This window comes from Mastacembelus armatus, chromosome 4 (assembly GCF_900324485.2).
Source record: "Mastacembelus armatus chromosome 4, fMasArm1.2, whole genome shotgun sequence".
NCBI classification, from domain to species: Eukaryota; Metazoa; Chordata; class Actinopteri; order Synbranchiformes; family Mastacembelidae; genus Mastacembelus; species Mastacembelus armatus.
In genome coordinates, this window is record NC_046636.1 from 24417811 (window position 1) to 24440905 (window position 23095).

Sequence of the window (23095 nt, forward strand, 5' to 3'; positions counted from 1 at the left end):
GGAAACAGCTCCCTCTACTGTGTTGAATTAGTAACTACCTGATCCTCTTGATAAGTATAAAATAAATGAAACGAATAAATTAAAAACAAAAGAGTTGATCTTTGCAAATCTTTGCACTCAATCTGTCTCACATAAAGTTATCTGGGTGGCAATGACTCCACATTATTGTTGTCTGATCTCTAGTTTGACCGACTGGTGTCTTTCTGTTTGAGGAGTGGTTTGTCTGCTTTCGTTCAATAGGATGTGCTACAATTTCATCTGAAGATTTATTTGACTTCCTGTACAGTTTCACATACTGAAGTTGTCTGCTGAATTACCGATTGCAAGGTGAACACGTGTTTTTTGTCAACAAATGCTGTTTTTTCATCTTTGAATCATTGGATTCCTTTGTGTTTTCAGATGGTTTCCATATGGCAAAGCGTCCTGTCTGAGCACCAGAGGATAGTGGACAATGGAGGTATGACGATGAGGATTTTCCTTCCATTTTCACTAAACGTTATTTTACAGAAGATCCCTGTCTGCTCTTGTGTTTGTGTCTTTTTATTGTGTGTGAGTGGACTTTATTTATCATTTTAAATAATGCGATTCCGAATCTAAGAAGAAATTTTCTAGGTTGTTAAATGACTGAAGAAAAACAATCAAACAAATTTTGACTAATGTCATTCCTTTATTTAAAACTGTGGGAGTTTTTTTTTTTCCTGTTTCATGTCCGAACATGTAGCAGGCAGAACTATTGTTTTGATGTCTGAGCACCACGAACCCATTTTAGGGACGTACAACAACAAATCCACTGCCATGGTGATTCTCACCGGTTTGTGTTTGTCACTAATTAGACACGTGTAGGTTTGGACAATGGACAAGTGTCTCTAGTGGGGCGAAAAGAAAGACGTGAAGACAATGACACGCCACCAAAGACCAAGAGGAGAAAATATGACGACGCGTATTTCAGTCTTAGGTTCAACGTGAATGTGGTAGGAGATGAAGAAAGACCTCTCTCTGTGTGTTGTGTCTCAAAACAGCATGAAGACTAAAGAACTGAAGAGACACTTGGAGACCTTACACCCCTGTCAGGCCGGTAAGTGTTTCACTGCAGCCACTAATCCTCAGTGATTTCAGGTTTCAGCTCCATATTTTCATATTTCACCTTCTTTTTGGAGTTTGTTCTAAAAATATGTGCAGTGTATAACGGGCTCATTGCAGCCACTGATGCTGTTAAAATATTTATCTGCTAAAAATCTCTCAATGTTTCAGTCAGCTCTGGACAGTGCAGACTAGTGTCTCTGTTCCCAGACTTTGTATGGTTTGCTAAGCTAACCAGCTGCTGACTGCAGCTTCATATTTAACAAAAAGGAGCATGGTATTGGTCCTCTCATGCAACTTTCTACAAGAAAGCAGATGTGGAAATTATTGAGTTTTTCCTTTGGAGGGTCTGTTTTAAGTGTTAGACAGATGAAATCTACATCTTGACTATTCAGATAGTCTCTGGTCAGTCATCAGTCAATGACACTAAATAGTTTGATGTCCAAAACTTTCTTGTTTCATCTTGCTGGTTCCCACCCATCTGGCACCTAAGAAGGTCTGTTTAAGCAAAACTACTTTGATTTACTACATGACCCATATCTGGTATTAAAAAAAAAAAATAAGAGGAATAGGAACTAGTGAAGACATGATGTGAGTGCGAGAAGATGCATGTGGAAGGAGTTGGACTACAGAGTAGTAGAGTAGATGTGGTGAGCTGTGCCCTGCTCCAGTGTTGCTCTATGTCTCTGTGTAGACGGAGGACATGTGGCTTAGGCTGCGGTCGAAGCTGCCCACTGGGAAGAAAATGTTCTCCTCTGGACTTGAAGAAAACTGGCACCCTGCGTTTCCTTGTAGCTCCTGTGTCAAACTGAAGCCTGGAATAGACATGAAAAGTGCAGTTTGATTCATATTTCGCTAAAATCATTCAGTGATCTTTTAGATTCTGGCAGATAAGTCATAGGTAAAATGTCCTCACCTGCAGAGCCAGCGTTGGCCGTCGACATGTGGAAGCCATTGTGCTGATGGGAAGTGTAGGCGTGAGAATCTCCTGGACCGTGGACACCACTGACTGTCTGCTCCATCCTGTAGGAGTCCCCGAAATGGAAGCAGCTCTGAAAGCTGCCTTGGTATTCTAGGAGATGAATGAATGATGGATGTTAAACAGCAGGAAAAATAGGAGCCAGACTTGATCAGCTTCCACCAGCGTATATGGGCGATTGTTTTCAAGGTCAATTGAACGTCCGCTCCATCTGGCTGAAACCTAATGCGCATCTGAAATTATGACAATGCTATATTTGTGCTTGTGCTAACTCTGCCAGCTCAATAGTGTGTAGCGTTTGTCCCCATCGTCTCATATTGTACTCAGAATCAACCACAGGAGTCACAATAATGGGAAAGCAGCCTTTCCTGGAGCATGTTTACGCAACTCCCTGACCACAGCCTGGTTAGAGAGACGTCCATGTGTGGATCTTTACAGGGAAAACAGTGTTTAAAGCATCAGGAAAAGGGTTTGGGACTGACAGCTGAGCCTGCCATGTTAGGGTGCTGAGAGACAGCTGAATACATGAGCCAGCATTTTGTTGGCTAATTCAGTGCAGGGAAAAGGCTTCCGGCATGTGGTTTCCCCCACTCTGTCTCTAGGATTTTAATCTCTGTCCTAAAATGCTCTGACGGAGACACAAGGCAGCTTCCCCTGTTCTGAGACAGCTTCACCAGTTCTGAGTGGGTCAGGTGCTACAGTAAAGCATTTGAATAAGGACACAAGGGTATTCAGATGTGATCTAACACTGTGAATCCTTACAGGAGGTTATATAAGAAAACTAGACAGGCTGCATGTTATTGAATCACCTGCCACAGGATATTAAAGTCAAATGCCATTGAACATTTCCCAAGTCAAGCCAAAACACATTCCCTGGAACGAGTTACATTCAGCCAGATGCGTCTGGGATGGTCTTACCATCGTTGGTGGACTGATGGTGGTGATACTGAGAGTAGGGCTTGTGGTGAGGGTGAAGATGCTGTTTCTCCAGTAGAGGAGGTGGCGGTGTGTCCGTTTCCTTCATCCCAGGAGACAGGAGAGGACCCGACAACCTGGGGAAAACACACAGAGGGTGGGTGAGATACCCATTCAAAGCTCTTCTTCTGTCATCATTCCTTTCCTGACAGCCTGATTCATTTCTCAATAAAATGCTTCATGTATTGTGACATCCCAATCAAAGCTGGAGCTGCATGTCGGCCTGCTAACCACATGATCCAACAAACCCAGTGGAGCAGTTAGTGATTCTAAACACTCAGAAGAAGAAACAGTCCAAGCGTGTGGAAACTTGGGCTCCCCACACATAATCGTTGTCCTACCACATATTATGAACTAAAGTCAACAAACAGCAGAGTGTGCATTCATGTGAGAGCAACCGCACTCCCTCCACCCATGCTGGTAGTTGAACTTTGCTATGAATTACTTGACTTGGCAAACAGTTCCACATAGTGTCCAAAGGTTCTGCAGTGCTGCCACTGAAGTTTTCTGCTGAAATACGGTGTGCAAGGTGAACACTTTCTTCAAGTGTTAACAAATGCTGTTTCTTTTAATCAGTGAATTGCTTTGTGTTTTCAGATGGCTTCTATGTGGCAAAGTGTCTTATCCGTGCACCAGAGGATAGTGGACAATGGAGGTAAGACGATGATTTTGCTTTCGTTTTACAACAAACCCCCGTCTGCTTTTGTGCCCATCTGTTCAGCGTGTGGGAGGTGGGAGCTGCACTTGTATATCAGGAGGATGGGAGGAGCCAGGACCCAGTGTGTCCTGTCATGTCTTTAACTGCTTGTTTGGAAATGTTTTTAGCTTTAACCAACTGAATTTGGTTAACAAAGCTACAAAACCGCACATGTAAAAGGTCACTTGAGCTGAACAGCACAACCTATAAACAAATGGCATTACCTGTTCTGAATCCAGCATGGTTTTTAATCTGTGCTCAGAGTTCAAGCTAGACATGTGCCCTGAAACTTATTTCTAAATTTGTGAATGAAGCCTACAACTCTCTGACATAAAGGTCCATTATCTTGCAGACAAGAGGACAGACCCATGGCTGCTGGTCTACTCCCCTGTCCCTGTGGCAGTCATCTTTGTGGTTTACCTCTGTGTGGTCTGGGCCGGCCCTCGTCTTATGAAACACAGAGAACCTGTTGACCTCAAAGTCGTCCTCATTGTTTACAACTTTGCCATGGTCGGCCTGTCTGCCTACATGTTCTATGAGGTGTGTGAGTGCTGCTTTTTATTCAGCTCTGACATGGAAACCAACCAATCCTCAGCACAGTAATGATGAAAATATGATTTAAAATATTCACCTTCACCCCACATACAGTAGGCAGTTACATGGCTGGTGTGTGGTTTGATGAAATGATTGTTTTTAATATTTCCAGTTCCTGGCCACATCCTGGCTCTCAAACTACAGCTACCTCTGTCAGCCTGTAGACTACAGCACCAGCCCACTGGCCATGAGGGTAAGCAGGCTTTTCAGCTCTTTCATTAGGAATGTTGATGTGAGATCTACACTGGTAGAAGAAATATTCAGACACTTTATGTTACAAGTAAATGTCCTGCATTCAAATTTTTACTTATGTTAACACTTCTGTATTTTTACTTATTTGAAGTACCAAAAGTAAAAGTACTAATTATGCAGAAAGTCTTTCATTTTATTGGATTATAATTACTCTGTCTGTTAGTGCGTACATCACTTTGTTGCAGTGAAGGCAGAGCTAATGTTAACTGCCCTAAACTTCGATGGTAGCGAATCCAAATTGGCAGTGTTTTTCTTTTTGCGTGTATTTACTTTTTAATGTTTTTAGATTTGCAGTGCATTTCCCTCTTCTGCCTTTATCCCAAGGGGCACTGTACTTTCAACCACTGGGAAAGCTGCATTTCATACATAATGCACAGTAAAAATCCAACTAGAAAACTGACCATACAGTTTAAAAGATGTAACATCCAGTTGCCCTTGTGGTAAAAAATAGTGTGTAAAAGTCACCATTCTGTTCTGTGTGTCCTTCAGATGGCCAATGTCTGCTGGTGGTTTTTCTTCTCCAAAGTTATAGAGCTCAGTGACACGGTACGTATTGGTTAGAACTTTTTACACTAGCAGTGAGATTGATTTGATCTGAGTAAGAATACCCAGACTTGTAACAGTCTCCTGTCACTATGAGCAGCTCTTCTTCATCCTGAGGAAGAAGAACGGTCAGCTGACTTTCCTTCATATCTACCACCATGGCACCATGATCTTCAACTGGTGGGCGGGAGTCAAGTATGTGGCTGGAGGACAGTGTAAGTCAATTATAATTTCATCTCTGTGCTGTAATGATGCTGTTTATAAAATCAGAGTATCATGTAGCGATTTCCTTATTTCTGTGTTCTTTACAGTAAAGAGATGAGATTATTTTGATCTGATATACTCACCAACCCTGGGTTAACTTTAACTTTGTGCATCACAATTGTCACAGTAGTTTGTGATATCTAAATTACCAGAGTCAGCTGATAGTTATGGGTTGGGAAATGAAGTACCATAAGTTTTAGAATTATGTATTTTAGCTTTCCATTGCTGATGTTAAGCTAAGTAAGTGTTAGCATTTTGATAATGATTGGCTTGCTAATATTGTCTGCAATGTTTTTATGGGTTACTAAAAAGTGACGGACATGGAGATACATAGATTTTTATTAGGTTTCTTCAGGAAACATTTCCATTGCTGTCTATGCTATTTGCAGTACGGTTCTGTATTTAGTTGTTTTCTCTTCGTGCAGCGTTTTTCTTATAAACGATGCATCTGTGTTATCCAATTGGGGAAGATATTTTCTTAAGTAGGTTGTGATTTGTCTGTTGGAGTCTGTATAATAATTATTCTTAGAATATGTCAGCTATCTCTACTATGTAATACTGGTTTTCATTCCTGCAGCATTTTTCATCGGCCTGGTCAACACCTTTGTTCACATCGTGATGTACTCGTACTACGGCCTGGCTGCGATCGGGCCTCACATGCAGAAGTACCTGTGGTGGAAACGATACCTCACGTCTCTTCAGCTGGTGAGAAGCTCTTGTTCTGGAGTGATTTCTGAATTACACATGCACACTGTACTTTTGACAACTAACTTTAAACTGATCATAATTTTGACGACTGCCTCTCCAGGTGCAGTTTCTGATGTTCCTCCTCCACACGGGCTACAACCTGTTCACAGAGTGTGACTTCCCCGACACCATGAACATGGTGGTGTTTGCTTACTGCATCACCCTCATCATCCTCTTCAGCAACTTCTACTATCACAGCTACGTCAACAGGAAGAAGCAGAAATGAGAGACTGTGGTCACGTGCTACACACAAAACACAATGATGGTGTGACAGTGTGTGGTTTTGTGTAGCTGCAGCACTCAACAATGTGCACTAGGGGGCACAACACACCCACAGGCTGAAGGTTTTTCACATTGTGAACATCATCTCTATCACCTACATTATTTTTAATGTTAAAGTGTGACATTTCATGATTATTCAATTATTTCTTAAATTGAGAAATGACATTCAAATGATTGTTGTAAACAAACTGTACATTTTATACATAAAGTAGGTTGGTTCTCTGCATTATTACAGAATTATTGAGCTCAAACCCTCCTTAGGAAAGAAATCCAAAAGCAAAAATAGAAAAAAAAAACCAAAACACTTAAAATACAGAAATTCAAACATTTTTCCACTGCTACAACAACACAGCAAAATGATATATTCTTTTCAACACTTCAGTCTAAAATAGATTAAAAAAGAAAGTAGATTAAAGAGAAGGGGCAGGACATTTCAATTAAAGGCTGATCAGGCAGGAGCTTTGGATCGTTTGATGCTAAAGCTGAAAATGCTGCATGTGTAAGTTCAGTTTGATTGTATTGTAAATGTGCAAGTCTTAGCACCGGTGTAACCAAATCAAATTATCTGTACATGATACTGAGAGTTCTTGGCAAATAATGAGATTCTGAATCTAAGAAGAAATTTTCTAGGTTGTTAAATGACTGAAGAAAAACAATCATTCTTCAACTTTCTCATTTAGTAGGAAGAAAGTGAAACTTGCATGTAATTTGATACTTTAAATGAAGGAATGACAGTCAGTGACAAACAGATCAAATATTTGAGTCTGTCCTCTTAAATATTTTAACTCCTTCTTGCCCAGTGGTTCTTAAACTGCATGTCTGACCTTTCACATGGTCTAATGATGATTAAAGGGCCCTTCCATGAATTTACTGGTGTTAAGCTGAGGAACCTGCAAGAGAAACAGATTAGTCTTCATGAATCTAGCAGAGGTTATGACATCCTGACTCTGTGTCCTGTCAATTTCCAAAAACACTGGGAACAGAGAAACGCACGACCCGGACTTTGTATGGTTTGCTAAGCTAACCAGCTGCTGACTGCAGCTTCATATTTAACAAAAAGGAGCATGGTATTGGTCCTCTCATTCAACTTTCTCCAAGAAAGCAGATGTGGAAATTATTGAGTTTTTCCTTTTGAGGGTCTGTTTTAAGTGTTAGACAGATGAAATCTACATCTTGACTATTCAGATAGTCTCTGGTCAGTCATCAGTCAATGACACTAAATAGTTTGATGTCCAAAACTTTCTTGTTTCATCTTGCTGGTTCCCACCCATCTGGCACCTAAGAAGGTCTGTTTAAGCAAAACGACTTTGATTTACTACATGACCCATATCTGGTATTAAAAAAAAAAAATAAGAGGAACAGGAACTAGTGAAGACATGATGTGAGTGCGAGAAGATGCATGTGGAAGGAGTTGGACTACAGAGTAGTAGAGTAGATGTGGTGAGCTGTGCCCTGCTCCAGTGTTGCTCTATGTCTCTGTGTAGACGGAGGACATGTGGCTTAGGCTGCGGTCGAAGCTGCCCACTGGGAAGAAAATGTTCTCCTCTGGACTTGAAGAAAACTGGCACCCTGCGTTTCCTTGTAGCTCCTGTGTCAAACTGAAGCCTGGAATAGACATGAAAAGTGCAGTTTGATTCATATTTCGCTAAAATCATTCAGTGATCTTTTATGATCTTTTAGATTCTGGCAGATAAGTCATAGGTAAAATGTCCTCACCTGCAGAGCCAGCGTTGGCCGTCGACATGTGGAAGCCATTGTGCTGATGGGAAGTGTAGGCGTGAGAATCTCCTGGACCGTGGACACCACTGACTGTCTGCTCCATCCTGTAGGAGTCCCCGAAATGGAAGCAGCTCTGAAAGCTGCCTTGGTATTCTAGGAGATGAATGAATGATGGATGTTAAACAGCAGGAAAAATAGGAGCCAGACTTGATCAGCTTCCACCAGCGTATATGGGCGATTGTTTTCAAGGTCAATTGAACGTCCGCTCCATCTGGCTGAAACCTAATGCGCATCTGAAATTATGACAATGCTATATTTGTGCTTGTGCTAACTCTGCCAGCTCAATAGTGTGTAGCGTTTGTCCCCATCGTCTCATATTGTACTCAGAATCAACCACAGGAGTCACAATAATGGGAAAGCAGCGTTTCCTGGAGCATGTTTACGCAACTCCCTGACCACAGCCTGGTTAGAGAGACGTCCATGTGTGGATCTTTACAGGGGAAACAGTGTTTAAAGCATCAGGAAAAGGGTTTGGGACTGACAGCTGAGCCTGCCATGTTAGGGTGCTGAGAGACAGCTGAATACATGAGCCAGCATTTTGTTGGCTAATTCAGTGCAGGGAAAAGGCTTCCGGCATGTGGTTTCCCCCACTCTGTCTCTAGGATTTTAATCTCTGTCCTAAAATGCTCTGACGGAGACACAAGGCAGCTTCCCCTGTTCTGAGACAGCTTCACCAGTTCTGAGTGGGTCTGGTGCTGCAGTTAAGCATTTGAATAAGGACACAAGGGTATTCAGATGTGATCTAACACTGTGAATCCTTACAGGAGGTTATATAAGAAAACTAGACAGGCTGCATGTTATTGAATCACCTGCCACAGGATATTAAAGTCAAATGCCATTGAACATTTCCCAAGTCAAGCCAAAACACATTCCCTGGAACGAGTTACATTCAGCCAGATGCGTCTGGGATGGTCTTACCATCGTTGGTGGACTGATGGTGGTGATACTGAGAGTAGGGCTTGTGGTGAGGGTGAAGATGCTGTTTCTCCAGTAGAGGAGGTGGCGGTGTGTCCGTTTCCTTCATCCCAGGAGACAGGAGAGGACCCGACAACCTGGGGAAGACACACAGAGGGTGGGTGAGATACCCATTCAAAGCTCTTCTTCTGTCATCATTCCTTTCCTGACAGCCTGATTCATTTCTCAATAAAATGCTTCATGTATTGTGACATCCCAATCAAAGCTGGAGCTGCATGTCGGCCTGCTAACCACATGATCCAACAAACCCAGTGGAGCAGTTAGTGATTCTAAACACTCAGAAGAAGAAACAGTCCAAGCGTGTGGAAACTTGGGCTCCCCACACATAATCGTTGTCCTACCACATATTATGATCTAAAGTCAACAAACAGCAGAGTGTGCATTCATGTGAACCCCCCCCACCCAACACCACCCCTATTGCAGTAACCTCAGGCTTTGTGGCCTGGAGAGAAGAAAGCAGCATAATGTTTACAATCATGACTTTCGAGAGAAGAAATATTAAGATGACATGTTTGTGACTTTGGGGACTCCAACAGTCTGGAGAACCACTAAGGGTTCCACATTTGCTTGTTTTCCTGGATATGTATCACTTAATAAAGGTTTTTCTATGAAACTCGATACATTTGTCATCTGCTAGTGCAGTGGTGGGGATATAATCTTCAACTACACTGTCTGCCCAGAGTGATATTCCAATGGAGCGTACTGTCAGCTTTTCTTCAGTCCACACTGTGCCCTGGGGAAACCACCATGTGGAGATCAAAGAAAGACAATGGTGAAACATTACAATCATACCAGCTGATTGTAATGTTTCACCATTTAGTGTCAGTTAAACTGGCTGACCCTCGAAAACCTGTAGCATGAAATAAACACACTATATCATGCACAACACTGATAACATGGGACAGATCTGAATAGTGTTCATGTTTTTAAGAATACAGTACATCAATTCAACTTCTTGCTGAGAGCTGTCTGTCTGTACGACCTGTGTGAAGCTAAAGCCAGGAGACAGTTTAGTTAGCTCAGCTCAAAGAGTGTGGCACTTTCCAAAGGCAAAAAAAAACAAGCCTACCAGAAAGCTTACATTTTACTTTTTACAGTGATATTATCTAATCAACACAACGACCAAAACAGGTGACAGTGTAATATAGGGGAATGTTTTTACCTTCAGACATGTAATGGTGGTATAAATCTCTATCAGACTTTCAGCAAGGAATATGCATATTTCAAAACATTTCTGACTATTCTTTAACATGACGGCTGCAGGAGAACAAGTTACCAGTGTGCAACTTGTTCCGCCTTCATGCGATCACAGTACTGAATTTATCTAGAAACAATAAGTGTCTGGTGTTTTGTCAGATGTTTAAAATGTTGAAGTTAACAAGAAACTCAAAATGACTGGTAATTTAACAGCTTAATGTTATACAAGGGAAATAATAATCACACCTTTAATGAAACAGCAACCTGTTCCAAATCCAGACTGATAGCCAACAGACCGGCCTTTAAAATGAAGCTTGCCAATCACCACCCAGATATTCAGCAGCTACTTATTGCCCTCTCATGACTGAATATCAGGAAGGCGAGCACATAAACTGCTGCTGTGTTACTGTGAGGAAGCATATGGTTTGCACTAAGCACTATATAAATGTGATGACAGAGTGTTGCTACAGGCAGCCAAGGCCTCGGATGACTGCAGTCTACTATATGACCCACTGCTCCATGCATGAGGGGTGTCCCACCCAGACCTCAGTGACTTTGTGCAGGGCACTTGGCAGAGTGTGGCCAATGAAGGGTGATGGTAAACAATACGGTGCAAGACTTTCCTGCCAGTGCCAAATTCATTTTTACATTTCACTTTACTGTAGGTATGCAGCTTCTGGTGATTCTGATCCAGCGATTCTGCCTTTATCAACAGAGATCATCGTGAAACTACGCATGAAAATATACTCTGGCATACTAATTTTATTGACTCTATAAGAGAGGTCATTTTGCTCCTGTGTGTGTTCTGTTAGTCTGACTTCTGAATGTATAAAATGATCCAGTGAAATTTGGGGAATAAATAGACCTTGGATCAATAAACATATGATTATATTTCTGCAGTAATCTAATCTAGTGGAAATTATTGTACTTTACTTGACTAATTAACTACTGTTTATAATAATATAACACAGGGGCTGTTTTACTTCCCATTTTTCACAGTAGCGTTGCTGATTTGAGTTTTGTTTTTTTACTGTAAACCAACCTCAAAACTTCTTCCACCATTAGCATTAAAGTTTTTCAGCACTAGGAAATTAAAACAACCGAACACCTAAGTGATAGGACTGACATCCGTGGAACAACTGAAGGTTTTCACTTGTATATGTCACCATGAAAATATAGGTATCAAATTTAAATGCTCAACTGTGACTGCACTTGACCTCCACGTCTAGGTCTACCAAACTGAGGAATATTGTGTGGCACCCTTGTGTTAGTCCAGCTCGGGAGAAGCTTGTTTGCGAGCACGGCTAATCCATGAGTTGGCACAGGCCCAGTGCATGGCCATGTGTTCCTGCAGAGAGCAGCATTCCCCCAGGAGCTGCTGTCAGCACAAACTCAGGAAACAGTTATACTGTTCATATTTTTACAAGCTGCCTCTATGTGTAGCTAAAGTGAATCATAAGCTAATCACTGCCAGCTGCCTCTGGACCTGCTCTCACTAGTCTCTAGCTTACTAGCTACTCAAGCTCGAGGTATGAGGAGAATCTTTCATATGCCACATCAATCTCTCCCTCGATATTCATCTCTACTGACCATTCTGCACTACTCTACTTTTTCCAGCCAGCCCACCCACTGACGTCCTGCTGCAATGAGGCAGTGATCTGGCCACTGATCTGTTGATCCCTGAAGGTAGAATTTTAAGGTGAGATTATCAGATCGAGGGACTTATAAAGTCAAGAAGAGGTCAGGAAGAATGTGGAGAATATGTCATAATGATTTCATGTTGACCTCTATTAGATGAAGATTGTGTTGGGAAGAGATGTTAATGCAAGGTTGTTTAAAGGGCTGATGAGCTACATGATTTATGGGACCTCACCCTTCGCTCGCTCTAGTGGACATTAGCTCAGTGAATTTTTCTATGACTAATATGGGAAAGCTGATGTCATTTAGGGAGAGAGATATGGTTCAGTGCTGAAGTTCACAAATAAACTTCAGCTTTAAAAATGCTCCTGTGAGAAGATGGAAAGGACATTCCAACCTGGACTGTCTGATGCTGCACTGGGGCCAAACAAGTCCAAACAAAGTAACTTGTTTTCAGGTACTTCGGCAAGGACGTCATCTCTACTGAACTGTTGTCCAGAAACATTACACCTTCTTTGGTTCAAGAGAAGCTGCCCTTGGCTTCCTGAGTAGAGGCATGATGGGATGAAAAGAAACCTGAAGATTCATGAGCAGTCCTGCTCTTCTCCTCGTCTGTCTTCCTTCATCTGCAACTACAGTAACTACCCCACCAGGGAGCCAGGATCAGACCCTGTCCTCTACAGAGTCAACGCTCTCCACAAACACCCTGCGCCTGCCCTCTCACCTCTCCCTCTGTAGTCGACCATTAAGCCCTGCTGACAGATGATGGGCTTCTTTGGCACAGATCGGTGGGAACACTTCTGGTTCTGGTTATCAAGCAAAAATGGACTTCAGCATCCTGGCTAAAGCTAAGCTAAAGCTAAGCCAGCCCCGCAGGCCCCAATGTGAGGAGCACAGCCAGAGCTCAGGGTATTTTTGGGGCCCTGGCCTTGGAGCCATCTTTAATCACTATCTATCATGGAGGAATTTGGACAGTAAATCTTTTCTTTAACTGTTTGTGTAGAGGAGTTAACTGAAGACTACACATGATTTACATGAGTGACTGACCACATGCTACCATAAGCAATTACCTTAAAAATGATTTTATTTGGGTTGTGAGACCGACACTCATTTTCTGGATCATTTAAGAATGATAATAGCTGGAAGACGGACAGGGTAGAGTTACGAGCCATGAACGTCCCCCTTCAGAGCAGGAACTCTTAATGTAGCTCTGTGCCGTCTCTGCCGCTGCTCTAATTCAATTAGCTCATGTCAATCACTGCTGAGGTATCAAACCACCTCAGACTAATATTTGCAGAGGGGCTCTAATATCAATACACAGGTAACGGCAGTTGAGTCTCCCCTCAGCAATTATATAACCACATACGGCTGAAGCAGTGAATGACAACATTTACCACCCATCTCTCTGTGAGCACAGGCCGCCATGGTTGAACCACCATCGCTATGAGAGAGGATCTACACATTCACTCACTCACGCTACGCAGATTGCTAAATAAAATGAAATGTATTTTAACTGGCATATTTTAATATTAGCTTCAGAAAAATGACACTGGTATTTACAAAGTAAAAGGAATCTAAATGGCCCATTTGAGCCAGAGTAAACACATTTAGCTGTGGGGTCAGAGGCTGCCACACTAGAGGCAGGTTAGTTTGATAATTTTGTCAAAATGTTTAATGTCCTGCTAAACCATCTGGGAAAAACAAGTGCGGTGCTGATATTGACTTTGGCAGCAGCCTGTATACTTAAGGCTTTATACATGTAAATCAAATGCTCCATCTTCAGGCAAATGTAAGTAGACGTTTCATGCCTAACTAGTTGCCACAACAGCTTTTTGACTCCTCACCCCTCCCTCTGTCCATACAGCGTGCTGCAGGACGTGTATGTGAGCACTTTGGGTAAAAATTCCTGATTTGACTGGCTTAATGTGGCAAAGACACATAAACAAAGGAGATCACTCATTTGGCATAATGGGCACTTAAATGACATATGTAAGGAAAAGGATTCTTATGACACTGCACCACCATATACACATATACAAAAGTTCAGACGTTCCTCATCAGGCACCCAAATGAAAGGACCCATGTCTCACATCCATTAAGTCCCTCTGCTGTTATAGCATCCCCTTACTCAGGTCCTTTTCACTTTCCATTCCTTTCCTCACACTGGTAACTATGCATGCCATCAAGAAAGAGGCACTGAAACCACAAGGTAATTTCAACAGTGTTCTGCTTTCACAGCCTGAAACAACACACCTCCAGACTGATCTGATGCTCCGAGTGGCCGATCTACTGTGCCTCACACCCCAATCACATGCAGCCTTGGATTACTGTCCATAAATGCCTCTCACTCGCACATAGTGCAAGTCCACACACGGCTCTTACATGTAAAAAAGAAACACCAAACCTCAATGAGTGCAGTTAGATGTGTGCTAGTATCCTGGTGTCCGATTATCTGGAAAGAGCCCTTATCCTAGTTTTGAAAAAACACGATCACAGAACATAGTGAGATGTCATGACCCACCTGCAGGCAGGACAATCAGAAGGCCAGGTTTCGCATGTTCAGTGTAAACGCCACATTCTGAACATGGTCAAAATCAGAAAAAAAAGACTTAATGCCAAGATACTTGTGAGCATGTAAACATAGCTATTGTGTCATATGCCTATACTGTGTATACTCCCATAAAGCTGTATATACACACAGACACCCAAAGAGCAGACCACAGAGTTAAAAGAAGGCATGTTTATGTAACACGATCACTTTTGTAACACAGGGTTTATGATGCTTGATTCCATCCACTCTTTCTCAATGTTATTAAACTGTAAAAGACTGTTTTCTTTCTCTACCTCCCTGGTTTTTCGGCACACTGTTTAGTACAGTACACACTGTGTCTCCTGACGACACTCGGGCTCTGCAACTCTGCTCTGCTCTGCTGGCTCTCTGGGGAAATAATCGGCACTAATAGGAAACATGCTGTGCATCTCTCTCTCTCTCCTCACTGACACACAGAAAAACACTTGCACTTTTGAATTGTCTATGCAATGTACGAAGCAGCTTTCTAATAATGTGCTTCAGTACAGTTAATGTATTTATTTTGCATTCAAATGAATAGAAACATCTTTTCTTTGCCAAAGATGTAGAAATACTGGCAAACACACTAAATATTACTAAACAGCCTTCAGATTTATTGCCTTCTCTTTTAAAAGTATCCCCAGATGTACTTATTTTCACAATTATCTGGAAGATGCATCATTTTTGAGATAGTATAATTTATACCATTCATTGCTTCTTCCATGATCTATCAACGAATCAAGTGTCTAATGCAGTATAAGATGTTTGAATTGTTCGCTCATGTTTTCTGTTTTTCTGAGAAAATTTGTTGATTCGTGTCCACAGCGGGTAAAGCAACTCATGACATAAACACTAGAAGGTGATACTATCACAACACTTTGGCACTTTATTCCTATTTCAATGTGAATCATGTCTGGGAAAACTATTCGGTCATTGTGCTGGTGCTGTCCTATCCAGTAGAGATGGGGAACCTTATGAACACGGATTCAAGTGCCAGAAATAGAGCTGGTGATGTGTCACGTTGAACCTGTAGTGACCAGCACGCCTTCTCTTCCCATGAGTTACCTCTTAGGGGTTGTAGAGATGAGATTGTTTCCAGTAAGACAGCCAAATGGGTATGTCAGCACCACCCAGAGGTTTAACCTAACATGATCTAAGTGGTTCACCCTGTGGTTCCGCCTGGACTCAGAATGATAAATAGGTGAAAAACAATGGAACCAATGGGTGAAATATGTGATCATAATGATAACATCAGGGTGATGCTTAGTAGAGGATGAACTTTTGTGCTTCGCCAAGTTTTACTGATCTTTGTGTCTTTGTGAGGACACACGGGTAGATAGATTGCTTTATAATGCAGTATTTGAGCAGACAATGACCCTGTTGCTATAGAGTTTATGGTGAAGTTGCTGTGGTTCATTTCTGTCCACTGATGTTTTCTGTAAATTCAGTTTCTCAGACCATCTGAATGTACTACAAAGGCCATTTAGAAGAAGTTTTGGTTGCATGACAGGACTGTGACAAAGCCTTTGAAGATTGTTCCTATAACTTTCCAGTCATGCATGAGGATATGCATTTTCAATGGATTGAATGATTATTATTTTTCCCCACCCAGAGTACCCCACAGTGTCAATAAGTACGACACGTCCCAGCATCTGAATTTATCCATACTACACATCAATGGGGGGCTCACCCGTCTCTTGGGCCGTCCATGGAAGCTAGTGGGGACAGGTGATGAGGGCTGCCGAGGTCTCGGTCCAGTCGGTGCTGTTGGGGTGGCAGCTCAGCAGTGGCAGGGGCGGGGTTGGGTTTAGGGGAGAGGAGTTCCACTGAGGTGCTGTGATGGGGGGTGCTGGAGCCAGCATACAGCCCTGTAAGACAAACAAAGCTAATTCAGTAAATGTGCCAAATAAACTGGAGGGCCCCGCACTCTCTTTTTCTTTTGAGCAAATTAAAAGCCATTTCATGGCAACAGGATTTTGTTTTGACAACCTTCATCCAATCAGAGAGCTTTGTAAAATAAAATGTTCTGTGTTTTCACTGTTTGTAATTTAGGGTACATTGTTTGTGCTGCCACAGGGATTGGCCTTGTTTGTCCTTTCAGCTCCTTGTTCTTATTATACAATAATGAACTAAAATGTTACATGTGTTTGAAGAGCATGGCATTTAAAAGGGGGAATCAATTTACTGGTTAGCCTCTGTTTTGTGTGTTTGTGCATGTTAACGCTCAAGGTTATGGTTATGAGTCCATGTTGGTGCATATTTAATTGTGGAGGTACGCTTTATGTCATGTATTTCAGCATCATATGCACATTTGTTTATACGTTACTGTATCAGTGTGGCTCTTTAAACTTCTTAAAGATGCCTGGAAATGTGCAGAGAATGGCATCACTTCCTGTCTCCGTTCCAAAATGTCCAACATGTCTCTCACTATTCAATCATCGAATTTCTGCTAAATTATATTTAACATTTTGTAGATGTTGTGGTCTGTGAGGGGGACACGTTTTTTGTTGTTTCAAGATGCAAACTATGATTAAACATCAGTTCCTTTTCATTTTTCTTACTCAGAATGAAAGTAAAGTGTATCAATAATGTTAGTTACGTTTTTCTTTTTTGTGAAAAATACCATTTCTAAAGTTCCCAAAGCACTGAAGCAACATGTTAAAATTCCTTGTTTTTTGTTGGTCTTGGTATTAATTTTACAAGGATATAAAACAGAAAATTAGTGCGTCTCCACCTGGGAAAAGTTGCAATAAGTGAATATTTGCCAGTTTTGTTTTTAGTACATTTTTTCTAAATTCTAGTAAATATCTCGGCACCGTGCCACTAATCCTTTTTTTTCCTCAACTTTTAAAGTGTACAATTTTCCAGCTCTTTAATTACATCAATATTTAAAAGTGTTGTTCTGCACGATAAAAAAAAAAAAATTTCACACTGTAGATACCGGGTCTTATTACACAGTGTATTTTCTCCCTTCATGCTGTTTATCGGCTGATTTTCTTTCCCAGCACTGATGAGGAGGGCTGTGTGCTGACTGTGTGGAGAAGACAGGAGAAGATGAAAGGAAGTAAAAAGATTGGTGCTCCTGGTTTTGTCGTTTCCAGGCCCAGCTGTTCTCAAGTGGAAGCATGCCGAGGTCTGACAGCATTCTGAAATTGTTACAAGCTTGATTCATTACCCCCAAATCATCAATCACAGACCTTAAATGTTTTCCCCTTTAGCCCCAACATCTGCTACCACGCCGGCACAACAGTCGACAAGTAATGGCAGTGATTGCCTCAATTTCATCACTAGTTCGTTGCAGAGGGAGACAGAGGGGATATGATGGTGCGCTTTAAGAGTTAGTGGAGGATTATGTTCTGAAACATTTGTCGATTGGCTCTGAAAAGTTTCTGGTTGAGTCCAGGAAGAAAGTGCAGTGTGAAAAGGAAATGGAAAGGTATATCAGCCACTCAGCATAACAGCAGGAGCATGTAAACCTCGGCACTAAAACTACAATGAGTCCTTCCTCTGGTTAATCAGGGAACACTCTAATTACACTCTATAAAACAGAGAGGGCTTCTCGTAAGCCTTGCTGTAGCCATGTGAAAAAGAGCAGACTTATAACTAGCGAACAGGAAAACAAGTTCAGCCCTGACTGGAACCGTGAGTCATTTTCTGCTCTACAAGTGTTAATGGTGAGATGGCTGCCCACTTTGCCCCATCTCTTTCATGCATCCTACTGGCCCCAGAACAAAGTGAAACTCATGTAAATAGAGATCCTAAATGCCAATCTGCAACATCTTTGCTGGCCTTGGATAACACTACACCCTTGAACACTTTATTATCGGCTTGTGAATAAGATCCTCAAAGCTTTAAACCATTTAAACAAGAAAAGTAACATCCACTCAGAAACAGAGGGAGGCCAAGAAAAAAAAAAGAAAAGCCAAGACTCAGAGGCCCGGTTCAATATTCAAAGACAAGTTGAGCGTTCACAGTTGTCAACAGTGCGTGGAGTTCCAGCAACAACAACAGAGAGCAACAGGGAGTTTGGACGGGGTACAGGCAGAAACCAGGACAGATGTGTCCATAAACTGAGGAAGCTGCAGGGAGTCTTTTTTTGTCTTTAAGACTGTTAGAATCTATTTAGCTCTCTCTTCCCAATCCAACATGATGTTGACTTTTGGTGACAGGGAATTAATCAAGTATATAAATGGAAGTTTAACAGGTGATGAGTAAAACTTTTCATTTGTAGCTGTTGCTAATGGATTTTGCAGTTTTTGCATGACGAGAAGACAGGTTAACATGCTATGGTTATGCAATACAAAACAAGCAAACAAATGTGCAAGGCTGTAACACAAACTTCTAAACTGAACCAATGCACGGTCCAACAGCTAAAATGTATAAGCATTCAAGATCAACAGTCTAGTAGTCAGTCTTTGTTTGATGAAAGGTCCTGTTAAGTATGATTTTTCTTTACTGCCTGAAAGCACAAAATTGCTATAATCCATCTGCAGGAATGTTGACATGGCTGTTGATTACCACCAATGACTCGGTGATTGCTTTGCCAGGTGTCAGGATTTTTGGCGGTCAGACCTCACTTGCTGGCCTGTTGTGTTTTGTTTTGGAACAAATACTCCATAGCTGTCGATACTTTGGGTCTCGGCCGATCCCTTGCACTCTCATTTTAAACTACTCAACTACAGAGGATGGTGGTACTACTACTGTCATATCACATGTTGGATTTAACTCAAAGAGCAAATGAAGTAGCGGTACTACTACTTAAAATATCTTTTCATTGAATTTATATATTCATGGCACAGAGGAAGGCAGACCTGAAGCTAGTGTTTATGTTGTTCCGTTACTTCTCCATAAGGTTACACAGGGTGTGGAATGACAGAGCGGCTAACCTGTGAAGATGTCTTGGCTGAGACCAGGAGAGCAGCCATCTTTGCCGTTGTAGAGGTGCTGCGTGGAGGTGGAGGTGTGAAGGTGCTGCATGGACAGACAGTCGTTCAAGACGTCTTGCTCCAGGTGAGGGCAGGGCCGAAGCTGTCAGTCACAAAGATTAGAATAAAATAACATTAAATGTTTACAAGAACTTATGATGAGTCATTTACAGAAAACCCCATCTGGTCTGCAAGATTACGCAACCACAGAACAAAACACAGCTTCAGTTTTGTCTATTTGTAGGATTGGAGCCGATGTGGGGTGTGGAGTTTTTTTTTTGTGTGTGTGTGTGTGTGTCTCTTTTCTCTTTTTGCAATAATGTGATTATAATGTTAATTTAAAACAGTAACTCAGCAAATGAGAGTACATTGTCAGTCAGGGGGAACCAGAGGAAAGATCATACACTCCTTTTTGAGTCATGCATTGGCCCTGGACATTGTGGGTAAGTGATCACCACACTGAGCCAATGTGCGATTGGTTCTGTTTCTCTCACTGCCAACAGTAACGGGGGCAACTGAAGACACATTCTGGTTTGAGAGTTGATCACACGCCACGCAGGAGAAAGCATAACCTAAGGAAACTAGCATCAGTTGGAAAAATGGGAACATCTGCCTTGTGGATCACTGGAACAGCTGTCCTCTGTTGTATACATTAGTGGATTCCACTGTAATAAAACATTACAGTTGCTGAGGTGCACACCAGGTCTGTACTAACAACCACATCTTTTTCTTTCCTCAGGAGATTTACCTTAAAATACCCTGAAAAGTCAGCACAGCTGATTATCTGAAGTAGGCAGAAAGACACTGTATAATAAACCAACAGTGTATAATGCAACATAGCCAGCCAGAATTAAGACACTGACTGGAGAAAAGGGGAATCTACCAAAGGTCTCACTGGCATCTCCTTAAGCCCAGTTTTAGATGTAGATTTTTAGGAAACAATAGCAGTGCAGTAGATTTACAATTCAGAGAGTTAGAGGTTAAATCTAGTTTCTTATTGTTGATAAAACTCAGGCACCCAGATAAAAACCAACAATGTATTGAACATACTCAGAACCACTATAGCAACAGGCTGATATGTCCCATTGTAGTCCACAAAATAAAACACATCAATGTGCCACATTGTTGCTCTGGGTGACACGTTTCTTCATCATCATTAACAAATGTACAATTATGTAATGTTAAACCTAATTTGGTCATTTAGGTATTTTAGATACAGTATATGGTTGTAATTTTAAGCTAAGCAGACTTTCGGTCAAGTGCCCTGGGTGTAAATGAAATTGAAATAAAAATGACTATCTAAGAATGAATTCGTAACATTGAATAAACACATCATTACCATTCCAACTCTCTCAATCCAGCTCCCTCTGTCTGCATGTCTGTCCCTACATCCACAAATCTATGATTTAGTGTCTGAACTGGATGGAGGCATCTTTCAGCATTTCCACGTCACACTTAGATACTGTATGTCAGTAAACGTGTATGCATACGTCCTCCTGGGAGATCCTTATGACTGTCCTGAAAAATATTCGTCACATGTAATTGGGGCTCTGTTTTCCCTACAGTGACACTCCTAACAGTGTTTCTCTGGGTGCGCTCCAAGAGTGGAGTAAGAACGTTTGTTTGACATTTGTCCATAACATCTGGCCACTCGGGTATTCTGCACTACAGCTTATTAACAATAGTTTGAGCACACGTGTTTCCCTTTACGACACAAAGCAAAGGAACACATCATCCAGATCTGCCACCATCCAGCCCCTTTCCACAACAATGAGCCCATTCTTACTGTTATTTACCCCCTTCCAGTCAGGGACAGAACGGGCTTTTTACCATGAACATGATGAAATGTGGTCAAACCTGATCTATTGTTGTGGAAATGATTCTCTAAGACAAACCTTTAGCCCACTCTCAGCCTTCTAGCCCCTGAGTTTAACCAACTAGATGTATCTGTGGACAATGGAGATCAGAACAGGACAGATTACATAAAGGGGTTCTGTTTGACCCACAGTTGTGTCGAAATGTTCAGTTCTACGTGTTTACACTATTAAAAGCAGCTTATTTATCAGTGTGCTCCAGTTTTTTATTCTTTGTATAAATAAAGCGATCCGTTTGTGAAACCTGCAGCCCTGCTGTACTGACTTAAATGAGGTCATAGTGGAAGTTCACCAAGAAAAAGATGCACAGTAGTTATATATTTTGGTCTAATTAATTTCACTGTAAACATAAGGTTTGATTTTAAATATTTTTCATTTGCTTTTTTCCAGTGCTCAAATAATAAAACAACAAATGCCATATGGTGACATTTGACAGAATTTTGGCTCCTTTTCAGTGCAGAGTATCTTACCTTTCTACGCACCTGTTGCTCTTTGGCCGAATGGATCTTGACATGTTTGCGTAGAGAGCTGGGATCTGTGTATCGCTTGGTGCAGCCAGGAATCTGACATGCATATGGTTTCTGTGAGAAGAGCAAAAATACTTCAAATCAGTTTTAAGTGTGAAATACATTCAAACATGCGAGAAAAACAGCAACAGGGAAAAAAGCAGGGCAGCTAAGAAGAAACTGCAGGAATTAAAAAAAAAACAAACAAGGAATCCATAGTAAGTGTGAAATTTGTTGAAGGCAAAGGTAAAGGCCTACCTTACAGCTGAGAAAGACATAATATGACGTAATAGGAAGGGCAGAAAAAGGATGAAAAGAAAAGACAGTCAGTTATAACATATTTGACCCCTAACTTATTTCCCAGTAAGACACAGCAGAGTATTGATGTATTTGTTGAAGCTGCTTGTTCTCTGTCAGAGTTGTGTGAGCAGCAGCAGCCCCCCCCCCCACTGTAATAATGAAACCCGCTCTCATGGTACCGACAATACTAATACTGCATGATAATGTATAAACACATGGAGATGCACCTAAAACACTCAGATAAGCATTAAAGACCTATATTAGGACATAATGTGTTTCACTTTATATCTTTTAACTGGTAAGTGATTTTCCATACTAGAGTGCTGACCAATAAAGAATTACTCTCCACCATCAGTCATTACATCCATGTGCTGGCATACAGTCTGGTCATAAATATGGAGATGTAGACAAATCAGTAACAGAAATTACATCTGTAAAACGACTGGTCTGTCACGGTGTTTCCTCATCATTTCATATTCCTCTCATTAGGCAAGCAAATACAGCATGTAGCTCGCTGATCGAGGGATTTTCCCCTCACAGCAACTTTTTCTTCATCCTCAGGAATATAAGTTGACCATTAAAATGTAAGGGGATACACATCTTTATTACGTCTGCCTCCATACTTCAACTACTCTGTAAATAAGCCATTGTTATTCCAAGGTGCTTACACAGCCACTCATGTCTGCTATGTTTGTTTTGTTAAACAACACACTCAATACAGCACCAAACCCTGAGGTAAAAAAAAATTAAAAATCACACACAACTTCTGTATAGAATAAATATCATTAAAGCTTGAAAATGTTTTTCCCCCCCAAAGTGTTTTTGGCAAACACTTTGAAAATCTTAGGAGGGTGTTAATAATGTGAAGCCATTGAGCTCTGGGTTTCCAGATTAGCTGTATCATTTGCTCTTCAGTGGA

At 41.4% G+C, this 23095-nt stretch overlaps 3 protein-coding genes across 3 annotated transcripts in view; 1 reads left to right on the forward strand and 2 right to left on the reverse strand.

The window, feature by feature from the left end:
- Positions 1 to 1661: 1661 nt before the first annotated feature.
- LOC113129383 (zinc finger protein GLIS1-like) lies at positions 1662 to 3131 on the reverse strand. Its single transcript, XM_026305341.1, has 3 exons — positions 2978 to 3131; positions 1997 to 2152; positions 1662 to 1895 (listed from the first exon to the last, which is right to left on the reverse strand). Exons 1-3 carry the CDS (start codon positions 3081 to 3083, stop codon positions 1759 to 1761), a joined length of 399 nt encoding a protein of 132 aa, XP_026161126.1. The 5' UTR covers positions 3084 to 3131; the 3' UTR covers positions 1662 to 1758.
- Positions 3132 to 3550: 419 nt separating this feature from the next.
- elovl8b (ELOVL fatty acid elongase 8b) lies at positions 3551 to 6861 on the forward strand. The gene is made up of 7 exons (XM_026305340.2): positions 3551 to 3689; positions 4084 to 4271; positions 4438 to 4518; positions 5067 to 5123; positions 5221 to 5335; positions 5962 to 6089; positions 6193 to 6861. Exons 1-7 carry the CDS (start codon positions 3632 to 3634, stop codon positions 6355 to 6357), a joined length of 792 nt encoding a protein of 263 aa, XP_026161125.1. The 5' UTR covers positions 3551 to 3631; the 3' UTR covers positions 6358 to 6861.
- A 102-nt stretch (positions 6862 to 6963) lies between these two features.
- LOC113129381 (zinc finger protein GLIS1-like) overlaps positions 6964 to 23095 on the reverse strand; it is a 64088-nt gene continuing 47956 nt past the window's right edge. The window contains exons 6-11 of the mRNA XM_026305339.2: positions 21841 to 21951; positions 19458 to 19599; positions 16262 to 16439; positions 9111 to 9244; positions 8130 to 8285; positions 6964 to 8018 (exon numbers count right to left, since the gene is read on the reverse strand). Coding sequence (XP_026161124.1) covers positions 7882 to 8018; positions 8130 to 8285; positions 9111 to 9244; positions 16262 to 16439; positions 19458 to 19599; positions 21841 to 21951 — 858 coding nt within the window. The 3' untranslated portion in view covers positions 6964 to 7881. The remainder of the gene's footprint in view (positions 8019 to 8129; positions 8286 to 9110; positions 9245 to 16261; positions 16440 to 19457; positions 19600 to 21840; positions 21952 to 23095) is intronic.

Bases quoted from the DNA above. Each gene is read 5' to 3' on its own strand.
- elovl8b (XM_026305340.2), top strand. From the start codon at position 3,632: ATGGCTTCTATGTGGCAAAGTGTCTTATCCGTGCACCAGAGGATAGTG. The intron at 4,272-4,437 runs GTGTGTGAGTGC...TAATATTTCCAG, and splicing joins CTGCCTACATGTTCTATGAG to TTCCTGGCCACATCCTGGCT. The intron at 5,124-5,220 runs GTACGTATTGGT...CACTATGAGCAG, and splicing joins TTATAGAGCTCAGTGACACG to CTCTTCTTCATCCTGAGGAA.
- LOC113129383 (XM_026305341.1), bottom strand. From the start codon at position 3,083: ATGAAGGAAACGGACACACCGCCACCTCCTCTACTGGAGAAACAGCAT. The intron at 2,153-2,977 runs GTAAGACCATCC...TTCATCTCCTAG, and splicing joins CCATCAGTCCACCAACGATG to AATACCAAGGCAGCTTTCAG. The intron at 1,896-1,996 runs GTGAGGACATTT...TGTCTATTCCAG, and splicing joins GGCCAACGCTGGCTCTGCAG to GCTTCAGTTTGACACAGGAG.